Raw genomic sequence first — 15,177 nt, 5'->3', positions numbered from 1 at the left:
TCCTGCCAACCTAGCAGTTGGAAAGCGCGTCAAAGTGCAAGTATATAAATAGGTATATTCTCTGGCGGGAAGGTAAACGGCGTTTCCGTGCGCTGCTCTGGTTCGCCAGAAGCAGCTTAGTCATGCTGGCCACATGACCTGGAAGCTGTATGCCGGCTCCCTCAGCCAATGAAGTGAGATGAGCACCGCAACCCCAGAGTCAGTCACAACTGGACCTAATGGTCAGGGGTCCCTTTACCTTTACCCAAAGTGGGCAGCAGCAGGCAAGGGGGCGCGGCAGGCAGGTGCTGGAGGTGTAAATGACCGCCAGACTTTGAAAAGCTGGTATCCCTGGATCAAGTTCGTCAATTCTGTTGAATGAATTAAACCAAATAGTTTTATTTGGATTTTTTTGTGTGGGGGGGGTGCAATTGTTATAGTTTTGATTTTTATTTTGCTATCTTGCTATTGTGCTATCTTGCTTAGTGTGCTGGGCAAACTGCTACTCCGAATAGTGCTTTTTACAGAGGAGAGGCACTGGGGGTGAGTTTATGGAACTAAGAGGGCGGTGGCCCAAAACAAATTGGGAACCGCTGGGTTAGACTCTGTCCCATCTTTGCAGAGCATTCATTCCAATTTGTTTATGGGGCAGTTATACAACGAGGATTCATCCTGATCTGCTTGCAGGGTGTCTGCAAAGTTTCATGTTCAATCATTCACTCACGCCACATGTTTCAGTACATGCCCCTGTCACTTACCTAATTGCAAAGTCTGCTGTTTTGGTTTTTTTAAGGTGGCTTTGTTGCACTAGAGTGACAAATTTAAGGCACAGTTTCCCTTCTTTTCCTCACTTTCTTCAACCTGGCCATTTAAATAGGTGTGTGTGTGTGTGTGTGTGTGTGTGTGTGTTTGTGTGCGTGATTTCAGCTCCCCCCCCCCATATCAGTCTCAGCTTATCATCAAACTTTATTTGCAGGCTTATCTGCAAAGGCACACCTGCCATTGAATGTGTGTCTACACAGCAAGCCTAAACCAGTTTCAAGGCTGTTTGGCTCACATCACCCCTGTGAACAGCAAGTCTGAGATAAGAGGGCCGAATCATTTCTCAGCATCCTTACAAGACTAGCTGCAGGGGGATTAGAGCCTTGAGATGCAAAGCAGCTTCTCAGATTTTATTTCCAAGCTGATTTCAGTGTGTTGTAGTGGTAAGTGAACGCCCCAAGGCAGACTACCTGCAGGAGGGTTCAAGTATCAGTCTGTGGAGGCACACAGCTCTGGCAAAGGCTTGCCAACTTAATTAAGGGCTTATCCGCACTTCCAACTCTTTCCAGGCACAGGTCTGTGCTTAAAAGCTTCATGTCCAAGTGTGGGTGTTGGGGTTTTTTGCCCCTGAGCTTGTCCTGCGATAACCTGCACTTCGGCTCTCAATTGGGGCAAGCGTCAATTTGGGTTTTCTGGGGATTGTCCCACTGAGCTTTAAAGAGCAGGTTTTCACAGGGACGGCTCCAGAGCCAAAGAAAAAAAGGAGTTTTAAAGCAAGGACTATGGCCTGGGAAGATTGGAGGAAAGGTAACTGTGAATAAGCCCACCCTCGAAGCTGCCGTTGTTGCCAAAACTTTGCTGCTCTTGGAATGGACTTGGGCATCGGTCCAAGAGACTTCTCAGGGTATATTTTTTTAAAACAACATTTTTTAAAAAGGTTTTTCAATTCCGTTACAAATCCCAGGGAATGTTCCAAGAGATAATGTGCTATAAGTCATTCCAAGGCATTAGCGTGAACATAGAAACTAATAATCTTTAAAAAGTCGGAGAAAGCAGCTTGAGACTCCCTCCGAAGTTGTTTTTTTTCCTGAATAAACAAAGGCATTAACATTCATCTAACCTCCCTCTTTGAACTCTTTCCCTTCCAGCTGGCTGGCATGGGAACTTTGTAACTTGGTACCGCTGCCTGAACTTGCTTTCTTCCTCCTCCCTCCCAGTCTTTTTCCTTTTGTGTCGTACCTTTTATGTCAATAAGTCCGAGTGCAAGGAGTGGGCTTATCCACACTTACCATTCCTCCACACTTTCAAGGTGTGGAAAACTCCGTGTCCAAGTGCCCCCCCCTTTCCTTCTTGGAAACACAATTGGAGCAAGTGTCAACCCATGGTAAACTTGAATTGACGTTTGCTGCGATTCAGCTTTAAAGAGCAGGTTTTGGGGGACAGTTCAGACAGAGAGATTTAAAGCACGGACATGTGCCTTCAAAAAGAGGGGCCAAAGGTAAGGGTGGATAAGCGCCAGCTTGCCTTCTTGATATTTGTAAGCCTCTCTGCAAGCTTTCTCTTGTCTGAAAAGTGAAATTTGCAAACGTATGCAGAAATTGGAGGAAAAATTAGAGAATGAAATTGACAGGTTTGGCCATATTGAACAAGGGGTATGCCCTGAGTTTTCTGAGGACCAGCCAAGAAATTCCGGGGAAAGTGTGTGTGTGTGTGTGTGTGTGTGTGTGTGTGTGTGAGAGAGAGAGAGAGAGAGAGAGAGAGAGAGAGAATTGAGCTTCATTTGCTTCAGAGCTCTTTCCATCAAGGTTTAAAAAACACTCCCAACTGAATGATGGGTGGTAGGGGGAATGGGAACATGGTTTCTGGTAGAATATTCCTCTCCAACCAGTCCTTTGGCTTATTAATATTCTACAGCCTTTTAAATGTGTCTGTGGGAAGGGAGGGGTATTATTTTGCTGTTTTGTTTTAATAATTTACTTTTATTTTTATCTTGTATTTTCTTCTGCAAACTGCCCCGAAATCTTAAGATGAAAGGTAGCATAATAATAATAATAATAATAATAATAATAATAATAATAATACGGTGGTACCTCAGGTTGGACACGGGTACCACTGTGGGTTAAACCACAGAAACTAGGGCTTACCGATCAGAAGGTCGGCGGTTCGAATCCCCACAACGGGGATCCCTGCTCCTGCCAACCTAGCAGTTTGAAAGCAGGTCAAAGTGCAAGTAGATAAATAGGTACCGCTCCAGCGGGAAGGTAAACAGCATTTCCGTGTGCTGCTCTGGTTCGCCAGAAGCAGCTTAGTCATGCTGGCCACATGAACCGGAAGCTGTACACCGGCTCCCTTGGCCAGTAAAGCGAGATGAGCGCCGCAACCCCAGAGTCAGCTACGACTGGACCTAATGGTCAGGGGCCCCTTTACCTTTACCTCAGCTTACATATGCTTTAGGTTACAGCTTCCGCTAACCCAGAAATAGTACCTCAGGTTAAGAAGTTTGTTTCAGGATGAGAACAGAAATCGTGCAGCGGTATCAGGAGGCCCCATTAGCTAAAGTGGTACCTCAGGTTAAGAACAGTTTCAGGTTAAGAACAGACCTCCAGAACAAATTAAGTTCTTAACCCGAGGTACCACTGTAATAATAATAATAATAATAATGATGATGATGATGTCTCCACAGTTGAAAGCAGCAGTGCTTCTGAATGCCAGTTGGTGGAAACCACAGGAGGGGAGAAGGCTGCTGCCCTCAGGAATCTGGCTAGATCTTCTTTGATTGATTGATTGATTGATTGATTGATTGATGTCTCTATTTCCCACCTTTTCCTCCAAGGAACTGAAGGTGGTGTACATGGTTCTCCTCCCCATTTTATCCTCACAACAACCCTGTGAGGTAGGTTCGGCTGAGAGGAGGCACTGACTGGCCCAATGGTCACCCAAGGAGCTTCATGGCCGAGTGGGGATTCGAACCCTGGTCTCCCAGGTTCCAACACGCTAACCACAATAGCTCTTAAGAAAAAAACCAAAGTTATTCTTGGAACACAAAATGAATAACCTGCCAGGGCAGTGGCAAAAAAGACAGGGGAAGCAGGCATGTACCGAAAGCCCCCCACCCCCAGCCTGGCATGCGTCTGATGTCCCCCAACAAGGTGGTGTGATTTGGGAAGAGGAGAGATGCCTGCCTGCCTGCCTGCCTGCCTGCCTGGTGGGTCTCAAAGCCAGCTCCTTTGTTTCAGAATTCACAAGCAGCTGGAGGAAGACAAGCAGGGGTCAAAAAAGGAAAAAGAATTCCTTTCCTTGTCAAGCTGGAAGGGGAAGAGAATGTTAAAGTAAACACCTCCCTGCAAGAGGGGAGAGAAAAAGAATTAGCCCTGAGAAATCCATTTAACTCCTAAAGAGCTCTCCTGGGAAGTCTGGCTGCTCCAAAGCAAAGACTTCCCTGGCAGCCAGGAAGACACCCACCAGACTTCCCTGCAGAAAAAAAATGGTGATGAACTGTCCATACAGGGAGGGCAGGAGCCTGTACTACTGGCAGGAGGGGTCCTATCATGGTCTCCGCATTCATAGCAGCCTCTGGGAAGGTCGGAGGCCCTTGGTAGTGCCTCTCCTCCAGCCCCCTCGGCAAACCAGGCCAATGAACCAGATGAGGGTGATGGGAGTGACAGTTCAAGACATCTGGAGGGTTCTGAGGAATGCTGCAACAGATTTCAATTTCAGCTGGGCAAGAGAGAGGCCAGGTCCACCCACGGAAGTCAGCAAAGGCTTCCCAGATCAGCAGGAACCTCCTGAATGCCAGATGCTGCCATTTCCAAAGTAACTCGAGAGGAGCGCTTTGCTCAGAACTTCGCAGAGCAGATTTGCAGAACAGAAGCGGCAAGAAGCATGGCTGGTGGGGGCAGGCAAAGCCCGTGAAGATGGAGGCTATGAAGCAATAGCCAGTTTATTTACATGCTGCGTTTCCCAGAAATCTGTAGTGCGTGCTCAAAGCAGTTAACAGAAAAGAGACAAACCCAGTTCCTGAAATGACAAAGTCCTCGTTCACAGACCATTTTAAACTACAGGGAAACGGAACTATGGTTTTAATTTGAACCGTGGTGACGCACATGGCAGCAATTGTGGGCATGTGGCTTCTCCCTCCCTCCTGGCGCTAACACGCTGTGGTGAGCCAAGCCATAGTTTGTTCTTGCCTTAGTGCTAGTGCACTCTGCATGTTCATGGATAAACCACAGTTGAACTATACAGTGGTACCTCTGGTTGCGAACAGGATCCATTCCAGAGGCCCGTTCGCAACATGAAAAGAGCGCAACCCGCAGCAGCATGTCTGCGCATGTGCGAGTTGCGATTCACCGCTTCTGCGCATGAACGTGACGTGATTTTGCACTTCTGCGCATGTGCGAGTGGCGAAACCCGGAAGTAACCCTTTCTGGTACTTCCGGGTCGCCGCGGGACGCAACCTGAAATAACGTAACATGAAGAGGATGTAACATGAGGTATGACTGTAGCTTAAAATGGCATGGAAGCAAGGCCAAAGAGCCTCATGGCACCTTAAAGTCTGACAAATCATAGAATTGTAGTGTTGGAAGGGACCCCAAGGGTCATCTAGTCCAACCCCTGGCAATGGAGGAATCACAGCTAAAGAATGCCTGACAGGTGGCTGTCCAACCTCTCTTTAAAAACCTCCAATGAAGGAGAGGCCAACACCTTCTGAGGGAGTCTGGTACACCGTCAAACAGCTCTCAGCATCAGAAGGTTCTGCCTAATATTGAGTTGGAATCTCCTTCCTCGTAACTTGAAGCCCTTGGTTTGGTTCCTCCACAGTGGAGCAGCAGAAAACAAGCTTGCTCAATCTTCCGTGCGACAGCCCTTCAGATATTCATAGATGGCTATCACATCTCCTCTCAGTCACATCTCCTTCAGCCTAAACATACCCAACTCCTTCCCCCGTTTCTCATAAGGCTTGGTTTCTAGACCCTTGATCATCTTGGTCACTGTGATTTCTGCACTGCAGGGGGTCAGACTAGATGACCGTGTGGGTCCCTTTCAACTCTGCAATTCTGTGAGAGCACAAATACCATACCGTTACCTACAAGAGTTTTGGGGTCTATTTCAATCAACTCTTTGTTGGCCGCGAAATAACCTTCCACTCCAGCTTGAGCTGGGAGGGGCTGTTTAAACACAAGCCAGGGATGAGCAGATTCCAGGACATGGAATCACCGAGGGCTGAAAATATGTTTACGACCTCGGCAGCCTCACAGCTGCAGTCGGAGAGTGAAGTCTCAACAAGTGCTGCTTTCCCTGATGCCAAAAAGCAGGGCTTTAGGAAGCTGCACCTGTTGAATTTCTGCTTCACGTATCTTAATTAAGTCTGCCCAACTCTGCAGCAGTGAGTCCACGACAGTGGCAGACTGGACCCAAAACTCACAGGTTCAAAGCCCAGCACTTGAACCCTCTGCAAGTACCTGAATCCACACTGGCTCCTCTGTGGGGCCTGGAGACGTGAGGTTCTCCCAGTTCCCAGTTCTCTCGTAGGTGAAGGTGGTCCCGGCCACCTTGTAATCGCCGTTCCATTGGATGGTCCAGCCGCCATTCAAGAAGTATTTCTCTGGATCTTCGCTTCTCAAAGCCAGGAAATTCTCTGCTTCCGCCACCTCCTCGATTTGGATCTCTCGTGCACCAGCTGGGATGAGCCCAACATCAACGTAGCCTGTTCAGGGGGATCAAACTCCTCATCAGTTGCAGGTTAACAGGACAAAAAGTAACCCTTTCTGTAAAGGGGAGTCAAAGTCCCCTTTTCTGAATGTCACCAGAGTAGTCCCTTCTTGAATGCTCACACCCTTTCCCAGAATGCCTGTCATTCTACTGTCAAAGGAAATGGCCACTGGGAGACCCAGCACATGACTTTACTAAGGAATATTTTTTGATGGAGGGGGAAAAGAAGGAGGGATGTTTCTGAACACAGCACATGAATGGGACAGAGGAAATGCTCCAACATTTGCCAAAGGAAAGCATGTGATGTGAACACAACACTCATTGGTGGGTAATGGAAAAACCTCAAAGAAGCGAGGGACCTCTGTGAGGTCTAGCCTCCTCCACAAAACATTTTGGAATGTTGCATTTCAAAGCTCCCCCGCTGCCTCAATCCATATTATTTGTACCTCTAGCTTCCATCAAGTGCACCTTTATATCCTTGTCACAGTGCATCTAATTCCACAAACACCATGTTATCTGGAACTTCTCAAAGATGGAGGGGGACTGAGGAGGAAAATGAGCAAGCTGGGTCTAAGAAAGGCCCCATTCAACCCTCCCCACCAACACCCTCCATCAGTGATGTTGGTAGGTGTTATGTATTCAATGGTCTGTGTTTGCCTGAGCTTCAGTCTGGACTAAGGATTCTGAGTCCCTGTGTTCCGATTCGATACATGATATCCAATCGCAGAACATTTCAGGATTTGGGCCTCTGCCATTGGCCCTTAAACTCTGAGTCATGATTCGCAGCTTGGAAGTTTTGACAGCCAATCACGTTGTGAGTGGGAGTGGCCAGGCCTTCAGAAATAAGCAGTTGCTTTGCCCCTGTTGTCCAGTTCTGTTAGTACAGTAAAGGTTCTTGCTGTTATTATATAGTATAGGAACCGGCCTATACTTCAGTAGGCATCCGTTTATGTTCTGATCCATGTTCATTCATTGCAGGCGGCTCCATTTCCATTTCTATCCTCTGACATCCCACCTTATTCCCAACCGGGGCCCCAAATCTGGCGGAAACATCCTCACCCAGCCCATCGCTCTCCTCAAAGGTCTTCTTGACGGTCTCGCAGGTCGACCCGTCTCCACGACAAACGCCGCATCGATCCTCCACGGCGTAGGAGTCAATCTCATAGTCACAACCGACATTCTGAAAGGCATCAGGGAAGGGCAATGGGTTAGCCTTGCCCCCAGCACCTCCAGAGCAACTGAGGGGAACTGTAGTCCAAAAACCTAGGGGGTGCTTGGGTGGGGTCGATTGGATCTTCACACTGGCTGACTTCTGAGGCAAAAATCCAGGCTTGCTCTCCGGAAGTCCAGGGCAGAAGCTCAAGGGCACATGCATTTATTACACAGCCACTGGAATTGCAATGTGCAGGATATACATGTATAAAGAGGTCATAAGTAAATACATAAATTCTAATAGGCTGCAGGGAGGAAGAAAGACAGATAAGCAGCCACTTCAGACTAGGCTCATGCACTGCCCCAACTCGCGGGGAGACCCTCCCCACCCCCAATTTCGTCACTTCCTGTTCCTCTCTGAGAAGCCAGAAGAGGCAAAGTATGGATTGCTCCACATCCCCTTTCACCTGTCATTACTTGGAGGGTTGTGAATCCTTCTCTGGCTCACCAGCCTCTCTGATCACTTAATCTGCTGGAGCCAGCGACAGGCTATTTCAAAACTCTCCAGGGGGACCTTCCTTTATCAGGGAGAGAAGCTGCCAGGCTAGGTTTGGCAGGGGAACTCTGGATTTGTTCCTTTCCTCCGGAAACCTTAGGCATCGTCAGGGTTTGCAAGAAATTCCACGCTTACTGTTTCCATGGTCTCTTTCCACACACAGGGACCCTGCCTACCCGGGCAGTTTTGGCCACAATACAGAATGTAAAGTGGCTGGGTTCTAGTTTGCACCAGTGTTCGAAACTCCCATTGTTCTAGGCGCATTTTGCGACAGGGAATTTCATTAGGGCGAGCCGTTTCTGAGCTCTGGGTGCACTACTGCGCCTAAGATTTCAGATTAAAACTGCAAAGTGGAAGGAAAGGAGGACTTTTTCTGCCTCCCCATTTCCAGCTCCTCTCTGAAGACTGGAGAAGAGATTCTCGTAAGAATATTAGGGGGTTGGGCAAGGGAAGGACTAGACCATGTGAACATCATATTTGAGCTGCAATTTATTCATTTTCAGCTCTGTATTCTTGTTATAAAAAAGGCGCGCCTAGACATTCCGTTGTTGCACCCATAACCTAGGTTTAAGGTGCCATTGAGCTCCTGGCTTTCCTATCTCACTGGATTGCACCCCCACCTTGGATTGCAGGGCTGTGTCTCTGAAGGCTCTCTCACCTGACTCACCATGCCCTGCATGTAGAATGTTAGCACAGCACACTTCAATATGCTAGATTACTACATGCAGGGATCTTCTTACAGGGCGAGGGCTAGTCTCTAAACTCTCTCTCTCTCTCTCCTCCATCCAGGGAGTCACACTTCCCCAAACCTCTCCTACCTTACAGATCCCATTAATGCACATGTCTCGGCTCGAGTTTCCTTCGTGACACGGGGTCCCATCAATGACAGCGTCGCGGAGCTTTTCTGCAAAGTACTCGTTCTCCGGGCGACAGTGAAGTTCGCAAGGGTTAACTGAGGATGTCAGAGAGAAAAGTCCAGACACTTGACTGCCTCTCCTCTCCTCTCCTGAAGCCCAGGAACAGCTTGCCAGCATTAGGTATTCAATACATGAGGTGTTACACATTGCTGGTCCCATGCAGAGATGCGGCGGGCACCCTCACTTTTGATTTTGAAGGTGTGTTTTTTATGCTGACCAGCCTGGGCAGCTGTTTAAAATGGCCATTGATTTGCTAGTCAGCTTAGTGAATGTTTTGTAGTGCTTCTCATTTTAAAATATGTTAATATTGCTGTACACTGCCCTGATGTCTTACAAAAGGGTCATATATAAATAATACTTCTATAAATAAACAAACATTTCTCTGAGCTAAGGCAGGCGCTGACTCTGATGAGATCATGGCACCTCCTTGAGACTTTCTTCTCCACACAAGCATTTACTGGCTGCTTAAGTTTTTAGCTTGGTGCCTGTGTGTGCATAGCTACAGTATGGATTTTGATTTATTACATTCCATATCCCACTTTTTCCCTCTAAGGAGATCAAGGTTGCGTCCATGGTTCTCTCCCTCGTTATTTAATCTCCACAACAACCCTGTGAGGTAGGTTAGGCTGAGAGGCAGTGATTGGCCTAAGGTCACCCAGTCAGTTTCTTGGCCGAGTGGGGATTTGAACCCAAGTCTCTCAGGTCCTAGCCACCCCCACCCTCTCTCTCTCTCTCTCTCTCTCTCTCACACACACACACACACACACACACACACACACAACCATGAATATAATCTTACTGAGATTATAAACAGATTAATGTGTGTGTGTGTTTTGTCTTCTTTGAACTGCTCTGCTATTGCCCAGAGGAACAACAGTGTAGTGCAGTGGTTAGAGTGCCGAAACAGGAATTGGGAGACCAGGGTTCAAATCCCCTAGCTGGGTGACCTTGGGCTGGCAACTTCCTCTCTGCCTAACCTACCTCACAGAATTGTTGTGGGGATTGAAGGGGGGGGGCAACTGTGTAGTCCACCTTGAACTCCTTGGAAGAAAAGTGGAATAGAAATGAAGCGAATAAGTAAACAAATAAATGTTTTAAATAACCGCAGGAGTAATCGTATGAATTCAGCAGCGGTCCAAGTCCTGGACTGGGGCCTAGGAGACCAGGATTCGTAACTGCCATGAATCTAACCGGTGGCCTTGGGCCAGTTGCTACCCCCCTCAGCCTAGTCTACCTGCCAGGGTCGTTGTGCAAGTAAAATGCAGAAAACCATGTATTCCACATTTTGGAGGAAAGGTGGAATACTAATACATGCATACATGAATAAATACATCTTTGTTGTTTTGCTGGAGAGAGAGAGAGGTGGACTCACTGTTATTAGGGAGTGGAGTCCATTTGTACAGCTTCCCCTTGTAGGCTCTGCCGTTGAAGCGGCTGCATTGGAGTTGGCGGAAAGAGGGTCCGTCGGAGGGGCAGGGCTTGGTGTTGCAAACCCTGAAGCGCTTCCTCTCCCCCAGGCAATACTTCCCACCGTACTTTGGCCTGAGGTTGGGACAGAAAGACCGACGCACACCCACATTAGGAAGAACTATCTGACCATAACAGCTGTTTGACGGCGGAACATAAGACATTGGAAAGCGGGGGGCTCTCCTTCATTGGAGGGTCTTAAGCAGAGGTTGGATGGCCAAGGAGAAAGGGAACCGCATTTCTCCTTCTCTCATGATGCTAGAACTCGTGGACATCCAAGGAAGCTGAATGCTGGAAGATTCGGGCCAGATAAAAGAAAAGTCCTTCACGCAGCACACAGCATGGGCACAGCCAGGGGGCAGGGGAGGCAGCTGCCCCCCCATCAAGTAAATAAATAAAAATACTTAACGGAAAGTAGAAATAATCAGAATACAGTGGTACCTCGGGTTACCTACGCTTCAGGTTATATACGCTTCAGGTTACAGACTCCAGTAACCCATAAATATTACCTCAGGTTAAGAACTTTGCTTCAGGTTAAGAACTTTGCTTCAGGATGAGAACAGAAATCGTGCTCTGGCAGTGTGGCGGCAATGGGAGGCTCCATTAGCTAAAGTGGTGCTTCAGGTTAAGAACAGTTTCAGGTTAAGAATGGACCTCTGGAACGAATTAAGTACTTAACCCAAGGTACCACTGTATCTGAAACTGAAATTCTCACTGAGGTCATTTGGATGATGTTGTGGCACATGAAAGGTACTCCCTGACGTTAATTTTTAAATTTAACTTGCTAGTTTTCAAACGACTGAAGATTTCGACAGGTTTTTTCTGAGCACTTGGGCTCAAAAGAAGGTAATTTAAAACAACAGTTCTCGAGACATTTCATTCCAAATCTGCTAGACAGAGACAGACAGAGGATGAGGACAGGTGGGTGTTCTGCCCACCTCCCCTGGCCCGGGCAACATAAATCCTGGCTACACCCATGGTGCATCGTTAACCTATGGAACTCCCTCCCACAGTGATGGCCACCAACTTGGATGGCTTTCAAAGAGCATTAGACAAATTCACAGACAGGATGCTGGACTAGAAGTGTTACTGGCCTGATCCAGCCGATGCTCTTCTCATGTTCTCATATGCTCCCCTCGCTCGCCCCCCACTGCAAGCAGAAGGGTCAGTCACTTACGTGGGGCTGTTGCACTGCCGCTCTGCGTTCTGCACGCCCGCCCCGCAGGTCCGAGAACAGGCCGCCCAGGAACTCCAAGCCGCCCAGCCTCCGTTGATGGACTCAGGGCGGTATCCCATGTGGACACATTCCCCATTGAAGCACCACTGTGGAGGAAGGGGAGGAGGAGGAGGACATCAGATGAGGCTGGCCTGTACATCCAGGCTCAGGCAAGGCCTTCTTCCAACCTGGCACTATCCAGATGTTTTGGATTACAGTGGTACCTCGGGTTACAGACACTTCAGGTTTACAGGCGCTTCAGGTTACAGACTCCTCTAACCCAGAAATAGTACCTCAGGTTAAGAATTTTGCTTCAGGATGAGAACAGAAATCATGCTCTGGTGGCGCGGCGGTGCACCCATTAGAAAAAGGGGTACCTCAGGTTAAGAAGAGTTTCAGGTTAAGAACACACCTCCAGAACAAATTAAGTTCTTAATCCGAGGTACCACTGTACATCTCCAAACTCTAACAATTGTAGCAGAATTTCAGTACCTTAGCAATCATATAAATAGACACGTGTGTGTGTGTGTGTGTGTGTGTGTGTGTGTGTGTATGAGAAAGATTCTGGGCTTTATGTTTGGGGAGTTATTTTAGAAACCCCACAGGCAATATCTGAAAATGCAAGCCTGAAGCAGGCAGTTTGATCATTTTCCCTCGAACGGTCTTCCTAATTAAGTACAACGTTTTATCCGCAAACCAGCAGAGCATGACTCACAAATTCTCTTTAACTCGTGACAGCTTTAAAAGAGGGGAAATTATGTCCTAAAAGCCTCACGACCAGAACAAATGGCATGATCCGAACCTAGAAGCTAATAGTAGAATAAAACCATTATCATAGCCTAGAGAGTACTTTTTACGAGGTGACTCATAAACCAAATTAATAAAATAGATGTAATAAACATTATGTCCAAATGAAAGGTTGTAGAGCAGTGAGTGAGCTCTCAAGTTTTCAAAAGTCTTCATGAGGCTGGAAGCTTTTTTTAAAAGAAGAAGAAGAAGAAGAGGGGGTTGCGGAAAAAAGGATTTTGTGGATTTTGTAAAAGCAGCCTCTCAGCCTGCAGTTTGGGATAGTTTTAAGGCAGAATTGGGAGAGGGCCCTGACAGATTTAATGAAGGCAGCCTGTGGCTGGTGTGTGAACATCTCAGGTTGCACCCAAGGCCAGCAGGAGGAAGAAACTTGAGATGCTCTCCTTTTAAAAAATAAAAACAATAAAGCCAAGAGTAATTTGGGTTCCATCTCCAGCTCTAACTGGAACACACTTTCTTTGCAGTGGAAGGAAAGAGTGGCTGTCTGTATATACTGAGAAAGAGTGCATTTTATAGAGTCAAGTAGAAGCCAAATCCAGCAGTGGGAACACAAAAAGCTCCCTTAAACCAGGTCTGCCCACTCATCTACCTAGCTCAGTATTGTCTGCACTGAGGGCTTATTCACACACACCTTTTGCCCTGCACTTTTCAGGCACAGCTCTGCACTTTAAAGTTCCATGTCTGAGTGCTCCGTTTTTTTCGCCCTGGAGTTTTCCCAGTGAAAACCTGCCCTTTAAAGCTGAAGCACCACAAATGGCTCTTGGCGAGGCGCTTGGACACAGAGCTTTAAAGTAGCGTGGACCATGCCTGGAAAGCATGGAGGAAAGTAAAATCTCCTTAAGTTGCAATAACAGAGGTAGCCTGTGCTCACCACCCAGTGAGCTTCATGGCTGAGGGAGGATTTGAACCCAGCTCCTAGTCCAGAGGAGCATGCGTTTGCAAGGTAATTACCTTGCCTTCGTCGCATTTGGTGCCATCGACCGCTGCGTCCAGCTTGGAGTGACACGTGTTCCCCACGGAGCACCACAGCGTGCTGCAGACACTCTGTAAGATGAGAAGGCAAAAAAAAGAGGTGAGTTTTCTCTCCTTATGGGTGGAATGAGCCCCACACTGCCCTACAGAAAAGGGGAGAAGCTCCCACTTATTCCTTTCTCATCTCCAAATCCAGGCAGTGCAGTTTCCCTGCCAATGTGGCCCCCAACACTCTGGATTCTTTTTGACAGTCTTGTGCGAACCAAAGACCAATTCGAAAGGAGCACAGTAAGAAAGGGACTGAAATTGGCATTCTTTACATAGCACCATCAATGTATAGCTGGTGCTTGATAAAGACAAGCGAAAATGGACAGGTCCCCGCTCCAAGGACCTTACGAGTCAGCCTTCCCCAATCGGGTGCCCTCTAGATGTTTTGAACTACAACTTCTATCAGCCCCAACACAGTGTGACTGAGACCGATGGGAACTGTAGTCCAAAACATCTGGAGGGTGCAAGATTGGGGAAGGTTGGCCTAAACTTTCATGGTGTGGGAGACTAGCAAGGGAAAAGTAAGCACACAGCAGAAAGTGGGGGAAGAGGAATGGAGGAAATGCTTGTGTGGTGTAGTGGTTAGAGCACCAGACTCGGACCTGGGAGGCCAGGATTTGAATCCCCCACTGGGCTATGGAGCTCACTGAGTGACCTTGGAAAGTGGCGAGCTCTCCTTCATTGACAGTTTTTATACAGAGGTCGGATAGCCATCTGTCAAGGATTCTTTAGCTCTGGTTCCTGCACTGCGGAGGGTTGGACTAGATGACCTTTGGGGATCCCTTCCATCTTTACAGTTGTGTGATTCTATATTCACAGTACTGGCCCTACCTGGGGTGAAAACGCAGGAGCTGCTTACCCAAATCTTGGTTGAACTGGCCTCCTCTCCACCGAAGTTTCCTTCTGGAGAGAGTTTCTCGGACGAGATTAGACCCCACCCCGACCTGCCTACCCTGTTTGGAATTTGATGCTGCTGCTGCACCCAAAATAACTGGGGAGGCCCCAAGGCTCCAGCCCCTCCTTACATCCATATCTTCACAGTAGGTGGAGTAGGCACCATACTGGAGCCGGCACTGATGGCTGACATCGTAGAGGACTCCCGGAGGGATGGAGGGGAAGTCGATCACATCTTTGGCCGGTGGGTCGTCCAGGCAGAGCCCCCAGCCCCGGCTGTGGAGAGAAAGAGTCAAATGAAAGGGGTGAACACAAAGCCATGGGTTGCTGAATTAGCCAAAGGCCTGGGAGAAGGAGTGTGTTTTCACCTAGTACCTAAAGATATGCAATAAAGGCTTAATAGCTCAAAACCAGCACTTTGAATTGGGCCTGGAAACAAATTGGCAGCCAGTGCAGTTGGGCCAGGATTGGTGTAATATGCTCAAAACTGTCTTGCCCAAGTGAGCAACCAGGCCACCAAATTCTGCACCAGCTGAAGTTTCCCAACAGTCTTCAGAGGCAGCCACACATATAACATGTTGCAGTACAGTGGTATCTCGGGTTACATACGCTTCAGGTTACATACGCTTCAGGTCACAGACTCCACTAACCCAGAAATAGTACCTTGAGTTAAGAACTTTGCTTCAGGATGAGAACAG

The 15,177-nt window shown here is 47.8% G+C and overlaps 1 protein-coding gene across 1 annotated transcript in view; it reads right to left on the bottom strand.

The window, feature by feature from the left end:
- Positions 1-15,177, bottom strand: part of ADAMTS7 (ADAM metallopeptidase with thrombospondin type 1 motif 7) — a 68,380-nt gene that overhangs the window by 38,869 nt on the left and 14,334 nt on the right. The window contains exons 9-15 of the mRNA XM_028705450.2: positions 14,611-14,755; positions 13,517-13,609; positions 11,720-11,865; positions 10,448-10,617; positions 8,977-9,110; positions 7,510-7,630; positions 6,201-6,445 (exon numbers count right to left, since the gene is read on the bottom strand). Coding sequence (XP_028561283.2) covers positions 6,201-6,445; positions 7,510-7,630; positions 8,977-9,110; positions 10,448-10,617; positions 11,720-11,865; positions 13,517-13,609; positions 14,611-14,755 — 1,054 coding nt within the window. The remainder of the gene's footprint in view (positions 1-6,200; positions 6,446-7,509; positions 7,631-8,976; positions 9,111-10,447; positions 10,618-11,719; positions 11,866-13,516; positions 13,610-14,610; positions 14,756-15,177) is intronic.

The sequence above is a fragment of the Podarcis muralis genome, chromosome 14, assembly GCF_964188315.1.
Source record: "Podarcis muralis chromosome 14, rPodMur119.hap1.1, whole genome shotgun sequence".
In the NCBI taxonomy this organism is placed as follows: Eukaryota; Metazoa; Chordata; class Lepidosauria; order Squamata; family Lacertidae; genus Podarcis; species Podarcis muralis.
The sequence above is the reverse complement of the archived record's forward strand: the minus strand, read 5'-3'. Positions and strand labels throughout refer to the sequence as shown.